This window comes from Neolamprologus brichardi, chromosome 9 (genome assembly GCF_056152115.1).
Source record: "Neolamprologus brichardi isolate AB-2024 chromosome 9, ASM5615211v1, whole genome shotgun sequence".
Classification (NCBI taxonomy): Eukaryota; Metazoa; Chordata; class Actinopteri; order Cichliformes; family Cichlidae; genus Neolamprologus; species Neolamprologus brichardi.
The window spans coordinates 7,628,707-7,651,678 of NC_142112.1; the positions used below are offsets into that span (position 1 = coordinate 7,628,707).

A 22,972-nucleotide genomic window follows, 5' to 3' on the forward strand; every position below is an offset into this window, starting at 1 on the left:
TCAAACGAGGCAGTGGCGGAGCAAAGCAGAGTGGTGGAGTTTGAAATATTACTCTTTCTGGGTCACAAAATAAACTTTTAAGATATTTTCATGCGAGAATGTTTCTGTGTAAACTTCAAATATCATATATCAAATATCAAGACATCACATATTTGCATAAGTGCTCTAACGTTTTCAGAGATGCCTGTTACCCACCAGCTGACTGCACAGCTGGACTGGCCATTGGGCATACTTGCCCGGTGGGCTGATGGTGATTTTTCATTTTTCTGTTTGTTTGTTTTTGTAACGGTATAAACAATGAAAGGTTTTGGATTAGCCAATTGGTCATGATCAACTCTGGGCTGGAACAATTACAACACATCCGTATTGAGAGGAAAAGGAACGCGATTTTTCCTATAGTACCTGGTGGTGTAGTCTGTGATTTTTTTGTCACTTCAGCCTTTTATATTATGTTTAACCTGAGTGACCACCCGGTCAGCTGGTGGGTAACAGGCATCTCTGAAAACGTTAGAGCACTTTTGCAAATATGTGATGTCTTGATGAATCGAGCAGATATTTGAAGTTTACACAGAAACATTCTCACATGAAAATATCTTAAAAGTTTATTTTGTGACCCAGAAAGAGTAATATTTCAAACTCCGCCACTCTGCGTTCCTCCGCCACTGCCTCGTTTGAGTTTTGGACGAAATGGATTCTGGGATATTGCATTTCGTCATTTTGAGCTGATTGGAGACCAGAACAGCCAATCAGATTTTTTTGCATCCAAGTCTGTGATTGGCTGGTTTTGTGGCCCAAATATAACGGTGTAGAGAAAGAGTTGAGCACGCACGGGCAGAAATGTTGAGAGTACGAGCAACACATTGCGAGCGCAAATTCAAAAACTGAGCGAGAGGAGCTGCTGTTGTGTGTGTGGATAATAGCAAACACTGAAATACATTTTTTGCATGCAGCAATGAATTTTGTTCACTCAAATTCAGCTTTTCTTCACTCAAAATAAATTTCTCCTCAAAATGCAACACTTGCACCTGCAAACTTTTTTTGCGTGTGCTCATAATAGTGGCACAAAAATAACGCCATACTGGCCAGAACAAAACGAAGGACTGAAAACAAAAGAAATGTCTTTTCCACTTCGTTTCATTTTGTTGTCAGTTTCTGTATTGTTTTGTGTATTTATCTGTACCCATTGTTTTAAAGGATTAAAAAAAAGTATTTTTAGAATATTAACCTTTATGTTCAAAAGGAACAAATCCCATTCAGCTGTGACACCAGTTGAATCTGATCCCGGTCGATTAGTTAGAAGTCAGAGTCTGGTCAATATTGATTCATCCATTCACTTTAATAACTGCTGAACTTCAACTTTGTGCCACTAGAGCCTTTCCCAGCAAACAAAGGGTGACAGGCAGATTACACCATGAACAGATAGTTGGTCCATCACAGGACTACACAAAGAGAAAGACAACTGCACATTCTCACACTCAGATTTTCAAGGAACGCTAGTTTAGCAGTAGACTTCACATGGATGAGGAAACTCGGCCAAGCCTGAGGACAGCTGAAGTGGAATCAAAAGTCTTGCCCTCTCTTTAGTGCTGTGTGTGTGCGTGTGCACACTGTCTTGTGGCACCACTCAGCCTCATAGTAGATGCACGTATGGTATGAATGCCTAAGTCGCCTTTTTCTCAAGTTATTGCCTTCACAAAATTTTCACAAAACTTGGCCTCTCACCTCTAACCTTGAGGTCAAAGTCAATGAGATTTAAACTCATCCAAGATTTTTTAGTAGATCTACCTCTGGTAATACTTTAAAACGCCTAAAACGCTTTGTTCTCAAGTTACTCCATTCACAAACGTGGGTGTCATGTGGCCCGCCCACCACCCAACCAGCAGCATGACAACAATAACCCATCAGATTTTACTCCCAAAGGGTGAAAAAGCGTGTTATCAATGTATTGGTATGAATGTTTGATAGTTTAAAGATTTTAATCATGTTGTGAGTTTACTCATTAGCACAACTAATGCCAGTCTAAGGTTACAGAGAACTACTAAAGGTAGAGGTATGCTGAGTTATAGCCAATTTGTTTTTCTATAGATAAAAATGATGCCTACAAATACATAGCAATACTTCCTGGAAACCTTTTCTGAAATGCTTCGGATCTGAGTCAGAACTGTATATTTCAACTAGGCAATGACGCAAAGCAAAAATACTGGTGGACAGGAGAACCTAGACTGGAACTTAACAAATCAGCTCTGAAAATAGCTCATTTTGTTTGAACTGTACCCTCACAGGAAAGGGTCACTCCAAATCCTACAAGAATCTTTTTGTCAAATTCCAAATTTAATATCCATCCAACCAGGGTTAAGGTTAGTTAGACCTCTATGCGAGATTTTGGATCAGTATGTAAGGCATCATCATCAAATCACTGAATGTGGGAAGGATATATTATAGAAAAATGGTGTTTCATGCCTCAAATAGAGTTCGTGGAGAATCATTGCACACTTCATTTTTGTCCATTAATTGGTTGCTGAGTTTTTGTGCACGCAACTCTGTGCAATTGCACATACTCACTAAGCAGCAGGTATTCTCCTCCTGTGCCTGTCATGAATAAACATCTGCTCTGACTGCAGACTTAACAGCTTGTAGTATGTAATACACCCTATCACTAGTTGGGTGTGTATGGGGGACAGAGTGTGTATGCGAGTGTGGTAATATGCCGTATCAGAGCTGTTTGTCAGGCAGCCATGCCTTTGCATAAAAGGAGCCTGTTCAACAAGCCCTCGGCTTTGTCATTCTGTCTCTTTTCAAACACTGATTTTTCATTATGTCCTTAAATGTCTCATTGCTGTTCAGTTGTGCTCTTTTGTTTTTTTTCTTGTTGCCCTATTCGTGTCTCTCTTTCTTTCTTACTGTCTTTGTTTTTGCTCAAACCTCTTAGCTACTGCTCCCAGCTTGCTGAGCAAAGGCAGAACTGTGATTATGAACCTCTTATTCCTAATTTTTCTCTTTCACTAATCTTTCCTTTTTGCTAAGCAAAGATGGGGATATCCTCTTTATGCTCACTGTATATGTTAACCCTCTGTTCTGCTCATCTCATTTCTCTGCAGTTTGTACTTTTGTCATACTTTATTTCCCAGTTATTTCAACAATGCTTTTGATATAAAGCGCTCTTTACTTCTCTCCATAAAACCACTTCCCTAATAGACCATGCCTGTCAAGTTAATGCAGAGGGCAGTCATGGAAATCTGTCCCATATTGCTTGCAGGCAATTTAGAGTACTACGTCTAGGCCACTTACTAGGTTAAAGAGATGGTCTCATATCACCCCACTTTTAATGTCTCTTCAGTGACCTCCTCATATTTATGATCCAGTTCAAAATTCTCACCTTCACATAGAGAACATTACACATTTGGGCTCACTCTTATGTAGCCGAGCTTTAGGTCTAAAATTACTGTTTGTTCTGGGGACCTGTCTAAGTACACTGGATGTATACATTTGTCTAGATATATCATCGTCTAAAGCATCAAGTACATTTAAAGCTCAATTAAGTCCAGCTGTTGGCCAGCCTACCCTGGCACTGCCCCTGAATCCACTGGACCATCCCTCATCTGCAGCCAAGCCATGCACCAAACCCAGCCACATACCCCACCTCCCCACTTAGGCAGGAGAGCCATCCAATCTTGCCTACTCCCATGTCCACAAGCAGAAGAGGAAATCAGCTATGACCATCTGTGCCCCCAGCCCCCATCTGTGGCCCCACCTTGAACTTAAAGAGCTCTAATGCCACATACCATCAGGTGATCTGGGCATTGGGATCCTTCATGCAATGGAGCCATTGCAGCGGGGCATGATCCCAACAAAGGGTGAAAGGGCAGCCAAGGAGATAACAGTAAAGGGAGTCCACCGCCCTTTGGATCTCCAGGCACTCTTTCTCCACTGTGCTGAGAGAGAGATTCTCTTTCAGACAGTTTCCAGCTGATGTACACCATGGGGCAAACTTCTTCAGGCCGTGAGGCCTGGCTGCCTCAGGGACTTCATTCACCTTGCAGTAGTCTACAAAGAACCATATAGACCAGGGGTGGGCAATCTCAGTCCACGAGGGCCGGTGTCCCTGCAGGTTTTAGATGTGTCCTCGAACCAACACAGCTGATTTAAATGGCTAAATTAGCTCCTCAACATGTCCTGAAGTTCTCCAGAGGCCTGGTAACGAACTAATCATGTGATTCAGGTGTGTTGACCCAAGGTAAGATCTAAAACCTGCAGGGACACCGGCCCTCGTGGACTGAGATTGCCCACCCCTGGTATAGACCCGTCTTTCTTCACCACAAGAACTATGGGGCTACACCAAGTGCTGTGCGACTTCAGCATCTCAGTAAATTCCTTCTGAACAATTTGTCTCTTATGTTTGGGTAACCTACAGGCCAGCCAGTATTCTATGAGCGTGGTGCAGGAACATTATAACCATTAATTGTATATAAAAAGAGACTGATGTCATCCATTAGTTCAATTCTATCCAGAGGTCTTAAGCTGAGCAGTTTCACAGTTGCCCTCTTCCATACCATCCAAAGCCTGTTTGCAACCACAGAAGTTGCATCCTTCTGGGTCATTTGGCAGAACTACATCTATTATAGTCATATAAACATCATGGTCTTTCATTAATACATCAGTTAATTTGACCTTTCCAGAAAATTTAATTTTCAGAATGTGAGATAACATATGCAAATCTTCACTAATAAATGAAATAATGTTATTAAAACCTTAACTGTAACACCTCTACATAACAGCACTAGATAATTGCTCTGAGGCAACAACAACTTTCACCAGGGAGTATATATCTGTACAGAAAAAATACATTTTACATATTTATGTTGTCATGTTTTTAGGCCCTTCATAGGTGTCCAACCAGTGTCCAACCAGTGTTCAACCAGTTAACTAAATGGACACAAGTTTGTTAGTCAGTATTCACTGAAAAAGAAACAAGTGAAAATGACTGGGCACCAGTGTTGGGCAAGTTACTTTGAAAAAGGGATTAATTATAGTTACTAGTTACTTCTTCAAAAAAGTAACTGAGTTAGTAAATGAGTTACAAGATTCTAAGAGTAATTAATTACTTGACAACTACTGTGTTACTTTAAAAAAAAAGTGTTTAAGCCTCTGGGGTCCAGGGTCTAATTGGCCATTTTAACTACTTCTGATGTTTCCTCTACATTTCACCTTCACTAGTTACTTTGCCTTGTTTGGTCTCATTCTTTTCAGCACAGCCTCACGTGTCTGAATTTACAGTTATGTTTTCATTTTGACGTACTGTATTAACACAATTGATCTAAAATCAGACAAAAAACAAAATCCGAGTAGAAAGTTATTTTTGTTACTGTAACAACCACAAACATGTCTATTGAATCATATTTCATAACTTTAAATGCAAATATAAATTGTCAGTTTTAAAATCATATGCACAAGTTTTGCAAACAAAGTGATTTGCAGCCATTTACCTTTTACCCTTTTTAATAACCATGTCAAACTATTTACAGAACAATCAGCTGTTCTTCAATAAGACACCACACAAATTATTTGTGCCACTCCAAATATTTCTGTCCACTATAAAGGAAACATCACAGCCTGATACCTGCAGGTCTGACAGCAGCAGGTGTATCACTGCTGTTTCTACCTGGAGACAGCAGTCGCCTCATTGTTCTGACACACAACACAAAACTATCCACAACGCTACACACTAACTACACAAGACAACACATTAACTACACACTCCAAACACGCTAAACGTCACAAATCTCTCACATCTCAAAACTCGCTCTCTCTCTTTCTCTCACGCCGTCACTCCTAAATCTTCCCCCTCTTCCTAAGCAACCAAATGTCATGTTGCCATATCATTTTTTGATTGGTCGACATGGTGCATTTTTCCACCAACATGAACGGGCTGATTTTGGTTTATTTTTTGCTCATAAGCAGAGAGGTCTCGCTGCGCTGTCCTCAGACAGTAAACGTGAAACTATTGAGGAAAAAACACACGTATATTTTGTTTATCATGACTCTGGTTTTACGATTCATGTAGGGTATATGAAGTCAATTTTTGCTAATTTAACAACCTCACCATTGCATTGGCATCAAGCTATAGCATAAAGCTCACATTAGCTTGAAGCTCAAGGTCATCATTTTATTTAATTTTATTTTCTGGGTTTACAAACAGGACACACTGTTACACTGAATCTTGAGTCTGTGTTGAGTCTTCTAGCTGCTGACTGCAGAAGCCACACGGACCTATTAGCATATTTATAGTGGCTGTGGCTATTTGCTGGTAATGTTACCGTGTGTGAGCAGTAATGCTGGCAGCAGACATGTTTCAACATGCTAGTCGTATCCCTGCTATAGCTTGTTTATTGGTTAAGACACTGCAGGCACACTTACTACAGACACGGACGCAAGTTTGTAATAGTCTGTTAATTTGGACTGAAAAAATTTACAAAAAATATTAACTCACATTATATTTGATTATTACTAATTTGTTTATCACACCATTTCGGTTAACATTAGCTAACTGGAGCCTTACGCTGACCTTTCATGTGTTTCAATAAACAGCCCACGTTCCAGTAAAATAACCTTACCCCAGTGAAAGTCTGCATATATAAAGGGTCTACAGTCTTTCTCACTAGTGTTTTAGCCTTTAATTTTTATTTACCTTCAAGTGTAGAACTCTCGATAGTAGTAGAATTTCCAAAGCAAGAGACAAAAATGGCGGACAGTGCAGCCGATTTTTCCTCCAGAACCTTTCCAGGGGGCGGAGCTTCAGGAGAAAACATGACTACTTTGTTTCTTTTCAACATGATTTATTCTAATAGTCTGAACATCCTTAAAGAATATGTGAAAATTAAAAGACACAATTATGTTTAGATGTGGAGTTTTAATTAGTCATGCTTCATATATTAAGTCCTTATATGCAAATTCAACAATATTGCATTTTTTTCAGTGTATGGTAAAAATATTGCAGGTAGGAAAATGTCCAGTACACAAAAATAAGATCTCCTGTTTGTCCATTTCAGGGTTGTGGGGGAACAATACCACTGTCTTGCACCATCTTCATCATCTTTATCAACAGTCTGTCACCTACATGCAGCAAAAGAGTCGGCTGCCAGTAGGTTTCCGCCTTATCATTGATTGACTCCTAACTATCCAAAGATCCAGCCCTTCTGCAGCAAGTAGCACCAAGCCGCCCAATTTTATACTGAAAAATGTGAAGTTTTGAAAGAAAAACAATGTTAAAGAAAGTGTGATGTAATTGTCAGTTCTTCAAGCAACAATTTCACCAAAATGCACCATTATCATCTATGTATACATTAAAATATTAAATTCAACTTTTTACTTTTCTATCCAAAATAACATATTATAATATTTAATATTAATTATTAGAAATAAACCACTACAAACATTTACTGGAGGCGGATAGTTAAATTGTGAGTATACAACACCTCCAAGCCCCTCACCTAAACGATGAAAACTGGAGTGCTTAATTTTCTTTCTTATTTTCTTATTATTATTCTTATTTAACCACATGTAGTTCTCTATCACTATTTACAATAATGGTGAGGTTATTTCACGACAGCCTTACTTTTACACAACCTTAGTTTTTATAACTACTCTGAGTATTATTAGCTAAGCTAACATTAGCTACTAACCTAATGTTAGCTACTCTGTTAGCGGTGTAATTTGATGGTATGTGGCATAAGGTCATAACTATGAGAAACATGATCCTAAATATAACTAAAGGAATAAAAAAGGGTTTTCTTTCCTTGCAGTCCTACTGCAGTAGGTAGAATGTAGGTTTGATTCCAGATATGTTGTTATAATCCATTAGTTTAGGCAACCATGGATATATGAGGCACGCCGAAAGGGAGGCAAATGGTGGCTTAAATTAGCAATTGGCGCCCCACTTCTTCTTTTTCTTCATCCAGGGATAAAATAGAAAGTGCAGTCTCCCAGTAGACAACAGTCTGCCGCCTACTGGCAGCCAGCTCTTTGCAGGCTGTTTCTATTCATGCTTATTTCACAGAAACTACCATAGGTGTTTCCAGGTAATAATCACACACCTTTTAAGTGTGCTTGCGTTAATAGGTAATTAATATGTTATTAAATAGAAACGAACAGTGTTGCATTTTGCAGCTCTCCTGCTTATTACACAAAAACTACCAGCGGTAACTGAGAGGTAAAAGCTTGGAAATTACTGCACTATTTTACAGATTTCTGCTAAAAAAAAAATGGATAGTTGGCTGGCTGTTTTATTTGGTGTGCTTATTAGTGTAGTGGCAGCAGTTGTTACTAATGTTGGAAAAGAAATTATTCCCTGGGTCCTTTTCCAAGTCCAGAACATTTGGGTCTGTGTGCTGAGATGTTCTCAATTCCAGTTTAACATAAACAGAATTTGTTGAATTATAACGTTATTGTTGCCAGAGGCAGATTAAGTTCTTTCACACAGTGCCATGTGATGTGTCTCGTCACATATGTATTCATACCTCCAGTGTATATTGAACACCAGTGCCTGTCCAGTTCCTCCATGTTTCTGATGACCGTTACTTTAGCTTGTTACACTGGCACATTAAATGTAATTAAATATTTTACAATTTGTGGTCCATGTTTTTTTAATGTTCCCTTATTTCTTTAACCAGCATGCATTCTTGGTGATATCAGCATTTCATTTGGTCAGATCATTTTATCATATATTCATTATAACGGCTGGTTTGTTATTGTCATCCTATCAGGGCAGAGGGTAGCGAGCCTGAATGTTATGAGGTTAGTTTGCCACTAACATCCTTCCAATATATTACAAGTTATTTAAACCAAGCAGTGTTAACCAAGGTTTATAACAGATAGTCAGCTGGCTATAATCCAAAAACAAAATCCCAAAAACAAAAAAACATAGCTGTCAATCATTAACAGGACTCCTTGTTTCCTCTTATTACTGAAGGTATGTCTACTGGGACCAGTCAGTGGCTCTTAAATGGTACTACATGTGTTATAGGCAGAAAAGGTCAGCTAGGCGGGGCTGAGCTAAAATCTGCCAGACTCATTCATGTCATTTCTGCAGCTTTCATAAAGCACTCAAAATTTTTTTTTTCCTATTGATAACAGTGCATTTCACTGCACTCACACAGCACTGTAGGCCATCCTTCTGACATTTATTGGGCATTAAGCACAAATTCTGGAATTCATATTAATGCATGTTTTCTTTTTAAATCAAACAGTACTTTGTGTTTTCTATTAGCTTTGAAAAACAGAGTCGGGGTAATTTTCCTTTTTTTGTATGCACCCCTTGGCTCACAAGTTACATGCATACATATACTATACTATACTTTCAACATCTTATAATATGTTGAAAGGAATCCATCCCAATGACATCATGCACAATCATAAAAATATAAAAAAGACAATTATAGAGAATGATATTTATGATAATAATGAATTACATTAATCATTTCAATCATATAGACTGATTTTAAGTCTATATGATTTGCGTCATATAGATATGCATCCTTTTCTCGTGTTTCTGTGGATACGTATGCTTAACGCTTTGGGAATGTGCATTTATCAAGACATAACATGTGGACTATGCACTCTTTGTTTCGCAGAACAGCATTCTTTTGATGGAGAAAAGTGGCCTTGAGCACAAAATAACATTTCATAATCAGAGAGCAGACTGCACACAATTAGCCAAGCACATAGCCTTGAAATCAGGCGTTTGGCAGTGAGTGTCTGTTTGAAAGCAAGTGGAGTTTGTGCATCTGTCACTGCAAAACCCTGGCAAGAGTATGAGTATGTCTATTAGCACACATTCTGTTAATTCAGTAGCCGATACAATAGCAATAGCTTCAGGCTTTGGATTACATTAGTGATATGGTTGTTTTATGAACAGACATCGCAGCATTTTTACACCATTCTTGAAAAATTAAACGGTAACCTTAAACAGCATAATAATAACTTTTTACTTCGGTGAGAAAGTGTATCTAAGTTTATAAGCTTGTGAGCGTGCGTTTGAATTTAAGTCATGGATTTTAAGTGTATCTGATTGGTTATCATGGAAGCAGCCATCCCAGCGACAGTGTGACTAAACAGTTATGAAAGGGAGACACATATCCAAGTACATACTGAGCAAAAAGTTTAAAATGATGAACAAACCTAGTGCTGAGAAAATATCAAATATCATTTTTTTTGTTCTCTATCAAAGAGAAAACACCCAACATGTGATAATATATGGGCAGAAAGACAAAAGTTACATCACAGGCATTTCTGCTTTAGAGTGGTGTGGACTAGGCAAAGAACACTGACTTGTACTGATAAATCACATTTGGGAATATCAGATAACAGAAATTTAGCAAAAACCTTCAGCTTTATATTTGGATAAATTTGAGTGCTAAAACAATGTCGTCCAGTTGATTAAAAATGCCTGTAATAGATACCACGGCTGTTTACATGTGTGACATGAGACCAACGAATGAATATTTAACATTTTGTCAGTAGACGTTGTGCTTCACTTGGCACGCAAGAAGTTCTTCTGTAGTGCATCATATTAAAAAATTGATTTTAAACTATTAATAGCTGTGGTCTTTGGTCAAGGCCGCAGAACACTGCTTCAATGCAGTAATCGAGTCATTGGATGGATTTTTTGTTTAATTTATAATCCCACACAGGTTACAGACTTCAATGATCTTTTGAAAATACTGAGAAATCTCAAACATTTGGTTTATGGCCACAGAAATTAAAGCTTTAATTAAATTAAAGCAAATTATAACCATCTCAATGGATTTCCCTAAAAACACATGCTAGCAATCATGATCCAAAAATCTGATGGCAAAAGTAAGTGGAATATGAGCCCAATGCTGCTAAACAAGCTTTTCTTTACCATTTGTTAAGCTTTGTCTATTTCTTATTTGTTGATATAGTAGGCAGGACTGTACAGGAATGCTCTTATTATAAATTAATAATAATAAGAAAAATAAAGGATGAAGCCATATTTGTCCAAAAATATATTCCGTACCCCGTATACTCTACCAACTGTAATAGTTTTTTGAAGACGCTTCACCTCTTCAAACGTGAAATATCTTCAAAAACCTTAAAGCAGTCACTTCCATTCCAAACTCCTGAGAATACAGATTGTTCCATGTGTAACATTATTACGTTATTGTTATTATCTTCTCAGACGTTCTGGTTTTTCCATCTGTCTGAAGTTGTCCACCAATCCTCAAATAGGACTAATTGTGATGTAAAACTAACTTTTATCGTATGTTGCAGCACAATTTAATGGAGCATTTTAGCTTAAAAATACTGGACTGCAACCAGTTTGGCATGTGTTTGCATCGCAGGGAAGGTGGACTCCAGTAGTGAAAAGGAATGGAGGAGCTGTCTTTGTGCTGTTTGGGATTCGCAGCCAAGTCATTTGACAGTCACAGTGTTTAAAAAAAAATGGCATTAGGGTGGGCGTCTGAAATGCCCCCACAGCGGGGTTCTGTCGAAACAATTACTATAAATGTACGGCGGGAGCACTTTTCTCTCCATACGAGATTTTTATAACTTCGCCAATGAAGTTCGAATCATGCCAACTAATTTGTCTGGCAAATTAGCTTTAGCATGTTTCGCAGCGTGATTCAACACTTACAACAATTGGAGTCAAATTGTTTTTTTGCATTTGTGTGTCTGGCGTTGTGATAAATGGCTCATCTGAAAATGGAGAAGCACTGTTTTAGCTATCAAATTAAATGGTTTTTAATCAGTTGGTGTTTTTAATGGTGGCTCAATGCGGGTTCAGTTGTGCTCAACACTGACAATAGAAGGAAACAAATGCGGTAGCTTTATAATTGAAACTGCTGTGATACCTCAGTTAAATAGTGGTATTATGATGGTGTTATTTTGGTTTGTTCACTCGCTCAGTTTGATAGTCATGTTTTTTGTTTCTTGAGGGACTTTGGAATTGGTTTGTGATTGTCTTAATGGGCATAAATTTGGGTGAGCATGTTAGTGTAATTTGCATGTGTATGTGTGACCAAAGCAAAAGCACAGACATATTGTGGCGGTCTGTTCTGTTCATCCTTAAAGTTTAAAATCGAAAATTGTTTTAAAATAGACAATAATATGAAGTTTCTAATGTGGTTGGTGCACATTGTGTTAGTGAGTGTGTTACACAACTGACCCCTTAAAAGCAAAGTAAAGAAAAATGAAATAAATGGAGAGTATACATTAAAAAAACACAAAAACCCCATTTAAATGCCGACCCCAGGTCTAATGCTCAAATAAACTGACATAAATACATGACAATGGAAAAGCAAGCCACTGCGCACTGTGTAAATATTTGTTATTATCTTGCCTCTTCCTTTCACCAGCTAACTATCTAAACAAGCTAAACAGTGAGACAAATGGATTCTTTCTGGGTCATAGATGAGAGACAGTGTGTAAATAACGGATCATGTCCTTGTCTTCTGGTTGTCTACATCGATTTAGATTTGCTCCAAATCCAACAGCTCCAAAACTCTAATATTTTGTTGTTGACTGATTAACACAAACACCTGCCTATATAGTGACTGCATAAAAACAAGGGCATGCATGTACAGTTTGTATGAATGCACCTACCTACTGATACATGGATTTGCCCCCATTTTGTTTGTTTGACATTCATGCTATTTAAGACTTCCTGATCTCCAGCATTTCAATTTCAACAATATTTTGGATACTTACAAAATATGCATGTTTTGAAAATTAAGACTTAAGATGGTGCTGTTATGGGTCATGATCTCCATTTGCTACATTCAACTGCTCAGCTCAAACTATTTCCTGAGTTATTCACAGTTTATTACATAATCACACACACACACACACACACACACACACATATATATATATATATATATATATATATATATATATATATATATATATGTATATATGTGTGTGTGTGTGTGTGTGTGTGTGTGTGTGTGTGTGTGTGTGTGTGTGTGTATATATATATATATATATATATATATATATATATATATATATATATATATATATACACACACACACACACACACACACACACACATATATATATATTAGGGGTGCAGCAATACTCGTATCGATATTGAACCGTTCGATACAGTGCTTTCAGTTCGGTACGCATATGTATCGAACAATACAACATTTTTAATTTATTTTATCAGCTTTCCTTCTGACGGTGCTGTCTGTGTTGAGCGCTCAGTGGATCTGCGCTCGACAGTGCAGCCTAGGCGGAGTAGTCGAACGCAGATTCACTGAGCGCAGCGCAAGCTAGCGAGACAGAAGCTAAGCTCGTTGCAACATGGCAAATTGAACCTCCCCCACCCTCATTCAGATCTGGCGTTTGGAACTATTTTGGTTTTCATGTGACGTATGACCCTGAAGGTAAGCGCGTCATGGACAAAAGTAAAACAGTATGTCGGATGTGCCACACAATGCTCAATTACATTGGTGGGAACTAGTGCGTTAGCGCAGTTAGCTCGTTAACGTGTTGGCCGTCCAGCCCCACGCACGGGGCGATCCGCGGTAGCTCGTTAACGGAGATTTGCCGTGTTGTGGCGTTAACGTCATTTCAGATTAACGCTGACAGCACTAGTGGGAACACAACGAATATGACTGCACATTTACGCCGACATCATCCTAGTGCAAAGACAAGTGGAAGCAGACAAAAACAACAAGCACGCATGCTACAAACTTTACCCGAGTCATTTAGACAGCCGTTAGCACATGATTCTCCTTATGGGGACCTGATTTAATATGCTGCCGAGACTATATCCCAGAAGAAGCGTATAGTATAGCTTTTATTTTGGAAAGAGACATTTCTCTGTAATAAACTCTCTTTTCCAAAGATGAGTGATTTCTTGATCAGATCGATTTTTTTTTATTACTTTGTTGTTTCAGCAACATTAAATTTAAAAACTGTACTTTTGAGTTAAAATATATATTCATAATTTTAATAAATGACAAATTAAAAAAGCATGAACATTTTTTGTATCGAAAAAATATCAAGCCGTGACACCAAAGTATCGAACCGAACCGTGAATTTTGTGTATCGTTGCACCCCTAATATATATATATATATATATATATATATATATATATATATATTTATGAGCTGGTTTAATACTAATACTGGTATTGTTTGCCTGGTTTGTAATGAAAACATTTCCACTACAGGACCTTTATATTTAAATCCTAAATTCCAGAATAGTTGGGACAATGTAAAATGTCAAGAGTGCAATGATTTGACAATCTCATGAACCCATATTTTACTCACATTGGGACATATAGAAAAAACTTAACAAATGTAAAGATTTTTTTTCATACATTTTTTTAAATTAATGAACAATGAAAATGATAGAAAAATAAATGCACTAAAAAGAAACAGGTAGACAAACATTTTTCAATTAATTAGGTTTTACAGTCAACAGGTTAGCAACACAATAGGGTAAAAAAAGAAGATCTTGGAGAGTTTCTCAGAAGTAAAGATGGGTAATGGTTCATCAGTTTTCAAAAACTGCATCTACAAATTGTGGAGCAATTTCAGAATAATCTTCTTCAATCTAAAAATCACAAAGACTTTGAATATCTCATCATCTACATTACATAAGATCATCAAAACTAATATTGATCTGGGAATCTGGAGAAATCTATTTACTCTGAAAATCAATATTGGATGTCTATAATCTTCAGGCACTACATTAAAAGTAGGCATGATTCTGGCATGAAATAAAATATGGGTTTATGAGATTTGCAAATTATTGCATTCTTTTTTCATCTATATTTTAGACACCATCCCAATTCTATTGGAATTGGGGTTGTAAATAATTAAACCTTCTTTCTCTTCAAAACATGCAGCATTAGACGTAACAGTAATTCTACAATGGGATGGACCAATGACTGTAGAACAGCTTAACTGTTGTTCTATTGTCTGTTGTTGTAGTTTGTTGACCTCGAAGGTCTTTTTAATATCATGCTTTTTAAAATAAAGAGCCTTTTTAAATATACTGACTTGGTTGTAATTACCTTAATTTAATTAGCTGAGAGTCGCAGTGAAACCATGAGGACCATTTGTGGTCACATCCAGCAGGTGTGTGGTCAGGAGTGTGCTGCAGCAACTTCACCATCCCAAGTCACTACTGTGCACACTCTGGCTCTAAAGATGCAACAAGGGAGCCCACATGAATGCAATATTTTGGCTTCAGTGGAGCTATAATGTCTTTCTTTTATACAGTAATTGGGTTAGTTCTTACAAGGTCAATTACAACAAGGTACAACAGATAAAAATTACCAATTGGGATAACACAGCTGCAGAAATGCTAATTGATGCAATGACCCTGAAAAAGAAATCAAACAAATTCTAAAGCTAAGTAATATGCCACAGTTGGCAAATTTAGAAAAAAAAAACATTTTTAAAGGGTGGTAACTCTGAGTGTATGTTCCAACGTTTTAAATCGAGGTGAAACACACACTGTGTTTCACCTCGATTTAAAACTCTAAGAGAATGTCAATGCCAATCTGTTGTAACAACATCATTCTAAGCTCTGGGAGAAAAATATATTGAGAGCATTTTTTGTAATGCTTTAATCCACATTTGAACTTTACTTGTTCACCTCCCTCCCATGTGTCAGTCCACTGGACGTTGGATGGCTGCTGACAGCTGGTTCATGGTCACACTGGGGCCTCTGCTGGTAAATCAGTTCATCTTCATCTTCATCAGAAATAGAATACTTCATTAACCCCTAAGGAAATGGTGCAATTATGTGGGCTCAAAAAATCCCACCCAAAAACAATTAAAAAAAATCAACTACTTGTCTTTTTGTCCTGTTTTGATGCATCCTGTTGTGTTCACGTCAGTTAGATTCTTTTGACAAGCTGAATAGACAGAAGTTTTGGGTGGCAAGTAGATGGTGATTAAAGTCAATATGTCATCATGACTGCACATTGAAGGCTTCCTCTATACAGGCTGAATACCATTTTACGGAGGGTAAATGTCTGGTAGTCATATGACACTTTTTTACTAGGCTTATTTACGTAACTACACACAGACTCTTACAGCATCTCTGCCTAAGCACTTTCTAACAGTAACACACCTCCTCTCACGCCAATAGATTCGGGGCAATTTGGGGTTCAATATTTTCCCGAAGGATACTTTTGTATGCAGACTAGAGGAGTCCAGAATCAATCCCCCAACCTTCTGATTGGTAGACAACCCACTCTACCACCTGAGCCAGAGCATGGTATTCAAGTTTGTTTTGTTCTGCATTTTTAAACTCAATATGATGTAATGATTTGGCATAATTTGCAAACACTACAGCTCCATGTTATTTTCTTCACACTGCTTGTGTTATATGCTGGCAGCCTCAAAGTTCATGCAGTTTTCAGCATCACAGTATCTCCCTGGTCAACACTGAGTAATAAATTAAGCTGATAAAGTGAAGCATTAAGTTTGCACCTACATTTAGCAGCAAACAAGGCTTTATTGTATCATATATATTTGTGCCTGTCTGTTTCTGCAAGCATGTTGAAAAAGTCTGCTGATTCAGCAGTGAGAACAGTGTAGATGGGAAGATGGGAAAGCTCTACTGTGTTTCTGTTAGATTCAGGGAAACAATTGAAAAGGTCAACTTTGACAGCAAGATTAATAACTACAAATATTTCAAACCAGTTGCACTGAAGCTGCAATGTTTTGCATGTTTAGGCTCGGTGGGGTCTGTGGCCGCCACCTGCAAAAACCATTCCCATTTTGTCTACAGCACATCTGTTGTCGCGCTCATTTGCATCAAAGCGGGTGAAACTGATTCATAATCTTTTATGCCCCCGTCACAGACTGATATCCCTGCTTTGTTTTAGATTGTGATGATGAAGTGTTTATTTATTTTTGAGGAGTTTATTTTAACACATGACTCACTTAGGCTTCCATAAAATCATGCACCATTTCAACATGGCTTTTCACATAACGATTCAAAATCATCTGTATTTGAAACATTAGTTTGTAACAGTCATACCCTTTTAATAAATGATTGTCTTGCCTTTTCTTGAGCACTTAATTTTCACTCTGCTATTCTGTTTCACTTGAATGATTTCAGTTAATCACCTGCTTCAAACACTATTAGCCCACTAAATGGGTGCGATGAGTGGTCATGTACATTGATTTAGGTTAGGTGAGGCCCTCCTACCAACTGGCTCAGAAGGATGTTGTTGATCCGTTTAATGGTGGTGCTGACATACATCATATATGTGCTGGAAACAATAGCTACAGAGTCTGCAATCATATTTAGTAAGGTCTTTGTCTCTATAAACTATATCCTGGCCTTTTACCCAAGAATTGGAATTTGACCTCCATGTGGAATGAGTATGAATCCTTTTTTATTCCAGGTCTAACCAAGTATTTCTTAAATATAATCATACACTTCGTGTAAATAAGTAAACAAGTTAACACAATCACAGTCTCTTGGGTGGCGGTTGTATGATTTAGATTTGTGTATCTTTGTGTATGTATTCTACCTGAAGGTCTTTCAAAGTCTTATTTTGACATTAGCTGGTTTTTCATGATTTCCCATCCAGTTCTTGAGCCTGACCATTTTCAGAGGAATGTCTTGTTTGTTTGTTGAACCACTAATCGTGGACCTATAAGTCATTCAAACACGTAAAAGGCAACTCACTCAAGGGATAAACCAATGTTGTGTCTTCACACAATGAACCATGTAGCAAAGAACCAATGTAACTTCTTTCTTTAGGTTTCTTTAGGTACTTTGTTGCTAGCAACTTGTTGCAAAAGTGTATACTTTTCCCAATATCCCCTACACCATGAGTAGTGAGTAGTGGTGCTTAAACGGCAGGCTTGCTACACTAGCAATGACTTTTAAATAAATTTAGTCTTAATTATACCTTTTAAATTTATTCGTTCTATAATTATGGCAGAATCATAACCAGATATGTTTCCAGCAAATTAAGTACAGGTTGTGCACACCGAACAAGCCCGAGAGAAAGTGATGCTTACAATTTATGATTGTCGCTGACTTGAGTTTCTGCACATGAAAGCATAAAATGAAAATTTCATAACACTGCTAACGTTTTCATGTAAAAAGCAAAATCTTGATTTAAGAGCTGTCCATTTGTGCAACAATATGTATGTCTGTGTGTTTCTGCCAGAAATATATTCAGGGTTTGTTCTAAATATTTCTGATGATTAATAAGGTCAGTGAAAATTCTCGCCATTAACACTTTTCAAATAAATTAACAGTCAAGTTGTCTGCCACTAATCTTAGTCTGTATTTATTTTAATACTCTGGCTCAAAAATTTTGAGCTGTGAAAGGGACACTCCAAATCCATGTCCCATGTAAAATACTTGTCCCACAAAGCTGTCTCCGACCTGCAGTATTAATTTAGATATAGGTGGAAAAACTCCACGTGCTGACAGAGCACACATTGTCATTAGCATCAGGTGACCATTAGCAGCTCTCCAACCCCGACAGAAGGCCAACGACTTCCAAACCCTGGCCCAAATATCCTCTCTGTCCCAGCTATGATTTTAACACGTGTTCCAGGAATCATTGACAGAAAGAATTTATGGAACACTGGTAAAACAACCATTTTCTAGATATTTTCCCAAACTGTTTGACAAAGTTCTAATGAGGGATTTTTGCTTTTATCATTTTAGCACTTATCATTCAGATCATTTGCATCAAGCAGCAACCCCCATCTCTGCTGGAAAAGTTTCTTAGTGAATGCCATTGATGGGTTTTTGTCCTTTCATAAAATTATCCACAAAAGAAGAAGTCCACAATATGTTACTAAAGCTGTTGTTAATTTATCTGCAAACTTTGTGACATCATGTTGAATTTATAACAGAGTGTAACTTTAAAATATGCAGAAGAAATTTCTACTTAGTGGAGCCTAAGCCAGAATAGGCCGGTTTACATCCGCTCAGTCAGAGAAACAGTTTTCAGGGCAGAGCTGCATTCATGAAAAACTTCAGCAAGAACTAAAAAACTGGGAAACCAGAAATACAGAAACTCACACAGCAACATGGGACACCGCATCAACAAGCAGAGGACAACAGGGCTTAAATGCACCGAGGATAACGAGGGAATGAGGCACAAGAGGGAAACATAGCTGAGACTAATCACACATAATGAGACAAGGAACACTGAACAGAGGGCTTGGAACTGTCGAAATAAAACAGGAAACATGAGACATTCACAAAGATGCAGACTTGACACTGTGACAAGGAGACATGACTGACAGGGGAGACAGAGGGAACACGGAGCACATGGACCACGAAAAACATGGCACACAGGAGGACACCTATAGACTATAACATAAGCACAAAACCCCAAAGAGAACAAAGACCATGAATAACAATAAATCAAATAATATTAATATTAACAGGAACATGAATATCAAGCAGGAAAAGCTTAATTTTATGGAAATCACATAATAGTATAGACTAGTCTTCTAATGTCCAGTTTTTTGAAGGCACTATGAGATTGCAAAAAATTATGCAGACAGGAGTGCAGGACGTCACCTTGTGTTTTTCATTTTCCTCTTGACAATAACTTATGGATTCTCTTTGGGGTTTGGGTACTATGTCTTTGTTTGCATATCAAGCACAGTAATAACATGGTCAGAAAACCATTAGGTAGCACTGTGCTCTTAAAAAGGCAAATCTGCATCTTCATCTTCAAAGTGTCCCAGTAAGCAGCTGCTTTAACTATGTACTTAATAAAACACAATGAATCCTAACACCAGCAGTTGATATATATTTCACACTGAATCTTGGATTCCTGGACCTATCCCAGCTGTCTTAGGAAAAAGGCAGGGTACACCCTGGACAGGTCGCCAGTCTGTCGCAGGGCCAACACATCGAGAAAGACAACCATTCGCACTCACATTCACGTCTATGGGCAAGATTGAGAGTCATCGGTTAACCTAACCCCACTGAGTGCTTGTCTTTGGACTGTGGGAGGAAGCCTGAGTAACCAGAGAGAACCCACACAAACACAGGGAGAACACGAAAACTCCACACAGAAAAATGAATAGAATTGAACTGAGGAGCTCTTTGTGTGAGATACTGCACCACCATGCTGGGTTAGGGTTAGCGTAATGTATTTACTTATTTATGAATGTAGCTGTAATCCTTTTTCAGAAGATTTCTGTGCATTGTGACTCTTGATGCACTGTTTCAGGGTTTGAATCCACCTTTTTTGACCGTCCTCTAAAGGCTGAAGTCATCCCAGTTGCTTGTACACCTTTTCTTACCACATTTCCCCGTTCTGTCCCCTTCCAGTAACGTGCTTCCATACAGCACTCTGTGAACAGTCAGCCTTTTCAGCAATAATCTTGTATGCAATGGCATAATAAGTCAGGCAGGGCATTGCTCCAGGGCCCAGAATGCAAAAGGGCCCCAGGCAAAGTAAATATCAAATGGGCCCCTCCACATTACATTGCAAGTTGTAGGTATTTACACAATCAGCTTACACTCCACTGATTAAAACCATGTATTTGGGTATTTGTACTTGGATTGTAAAATATTAATTTTACTTCTTGACTCTCCTGGCTGCCGTTTGTGCAAATGCATGCAAAGGTCCTTTTTTAGCAGTAGTTTAGTAGTGTGTAGTAGCTCATTAGCACAACTGCATTATCAATTATATTTAAAAAGTAAAAACAGGAAGGAGAGAAGAGACCAGTGTAACTACCACCAGAAATTTAGATTTGAGTAGTCCTGTCAATGGTTTTTGCTGAGCTCGAGGCCTGAAAGATGAAGTCCTGATGGCTGAATAGGTTGTGATTTTGCAAATAACTGAAACATTGCAATTACTAGAGATGAACCAATCCGATATTAGGTATCGGTCCGATAGTGACCTAAATTACGGGATCGGATATCGGAGAGAAATAAAAAATGTAATCCGATCCATTAAATATTACAAAAGCACCTCAGAAAACTTGCGACATGGTGTAACTCAGCTCATAACCTTGGTATGTCGGAGCAGTATGCGTCACGTGATAGAGCGGCTGTGGCGTGCGAGACCTGTCGGCGGTCTGGTTGAGCATTTGGAGCCTCGCTACCAAACCGGCATTTCATCTCCGAAAAAGTTATCCCAGAGAAGTAAAGCAAGTGTGTAAGTTCATCTCTAAATGTTTGTAAAGCACTGCCTCTTCTCTCTCCCTCCCTCTCCTGTTGCTACTTCAATCATGACACTGATCAATGGTCAGCTGATCGGCTTTTCTGTCGTGACTCCCGTCTCTCTTGTTTGTTTATCGCCCACTTTGCACCAGAAAGAGGAAACCAGTGGCTGAACAACAGCTGCACGTTTAACCTTGATAAGCTCTTGTTATCAGGCGACGGTGTGGAAGTTGCAGGTGGCGACACGGCAGGCGACGGTGTGGAAGTTGCAGGTGGCGACGCTGCAGGCGACGGTGTGGAAGTTGCAGGTGGCGACGCTGCAGGCAACGACGCTGCAGGCGACGGTGTGGAAGTTGCAGGTGGCGACGCTGCAGGCGACGGTGTAGAAGTTGCAGGTTGCGACGCGGCAGGCGACGGTGTGGAAGTTGCAGGTGGCGACGCTGCAGGCGACGGTGTGGAAGTTGCAGGTGGTGGAGCAGGTGGTGGCTGAACAGACTCCCCAGAGCTGTCAGCAGACACGAGGATGTGCTGGCTGGGTCCTCCAGGACCCCCAGCTGACGAGGCCTGATGCTGGACGGGCTCCTCGGACCTTCCAGCTGATGAGGCGTGATGCTGGCTGGGTTCTCCAGAACCCTCAGCTGACGTGGCTTGATGCTGGACAGGCTCCTCAGAACCTCCAGCTGATGAGGCATGATGCTGGCTGGGTTCTCCTGAGCCCCCAGCTGACGTGGCTGGATGCTGGCTGGGTTCTCCAGAACCCCCAGCAGAAACAGAAGATGGCTGCACAGGCCCCTCGGGCGCTCCAGCAGAGACAGGCGGCTGAATGGGTCCCTCTGACCCTCCAGCAGAGACAGACACTGAACCAGCAGGTACGGAGACCTCTGGCAGTGTGGACACTGGCTGGAGCTGAGTGGCACATTGGCTTGGCTCAGGCAGCGACAGTGGGATGCAGTCCTCAGAGGGCTGAAAGTGTTCACCAATACACCCAGCAGAGGACGGAGGCGGATGGGTGAACTCACTGGAGCTCTCAGCAGGGGATGACGGCTGAGACTGCTCAGTAGAGTTCTCAGGTGAAGTAGCTGGTGCTGGTGACTTAGCCTCTAGGGGTCCAGAGTTGGCTGGTGGCTGACACCCAGCCTCTGGGGAGGCCCTAGAGGGAGTTACTGTCTCAAAGAAGACCAGCTTTTGAGAACCAGCAAATGTTTTTGTGAAGTGTGTTCCCTGCTTAGGATGAGACGGTGAGGATGGTGGTTGAATCAGCGGAGACGATTGTGGTGGAGGTGTAACAGGTGGCGGATTGGCTGACTGAACAGAAGGCAGCTGGGCTGCTGACTGAACTGAGGGTTGTGACGGAAAAATAAGTTCTGAAACAGCTGTTTCAATGGGTTTTCCCTCTTTCCCTGAATGAACCAATGCAGGTGAAGAAGTGTCTATAATATTTCCAGTTCCAAAATTCACAGTCCTAGTGTTAGTAATTCCAGGCTCGGAGGCAACAGAGTGAACACAATTGCTAACACTAGCGGTGGGCTCAGAAAAGGCAGTCTTTGAAGCAATGGCCATGGGTGAGGCAGCAACTATTTCCACTATTCTTAGTGGAAACACAAACAATAGCCCAGGAATAAACAGTCACAGAGTCAGAAGAAACCGAAAAAGTGTCCTTTTCACTCACCACAGCCGGCTGCTTTAACATCCTGAAATCCGGTGACGCGCCAGTGACGCGAACGTTACCCGGCTCCGATGGGCCGGGTAACTCGACATCCGGCAGTTCGGGCCGCACATCCTCCTTCGAGGCAAGCAGGCGAGCAGTAGCAGCGGGGGGG

The 22,972-nt window shown here is 39.5% G+C and overlaps 1 protein-coding gene across 1 annotated transcript; it reads right to left on the bottom strand.

Annotated features, from left to right (window-relative positions):
* Positions 1-3,784: 3,784 nt before the first annotated feature.
* LOC148101154 (uncharacterized) lies at positions 3,785-22,712 on the bottom strand. The gene is made up of 4 exons (XM_087845747.1): positions 22,011-22,712; positions 21,346-21,971; positions 4,275-4,405; positions 3,785-4,044 (listed from the first exon to the last, which is right to left on the bottom strand). Exons 1-4 carry the CDS (start codon positions 22,710-22,712, stop codon positions 3,785-3,787), a joined length of 1,719 nt encoding a protein of 572 aa, XP_087701873.1.
* Positions 22,713-22,972: the final 260 nt, after the last annotated feature.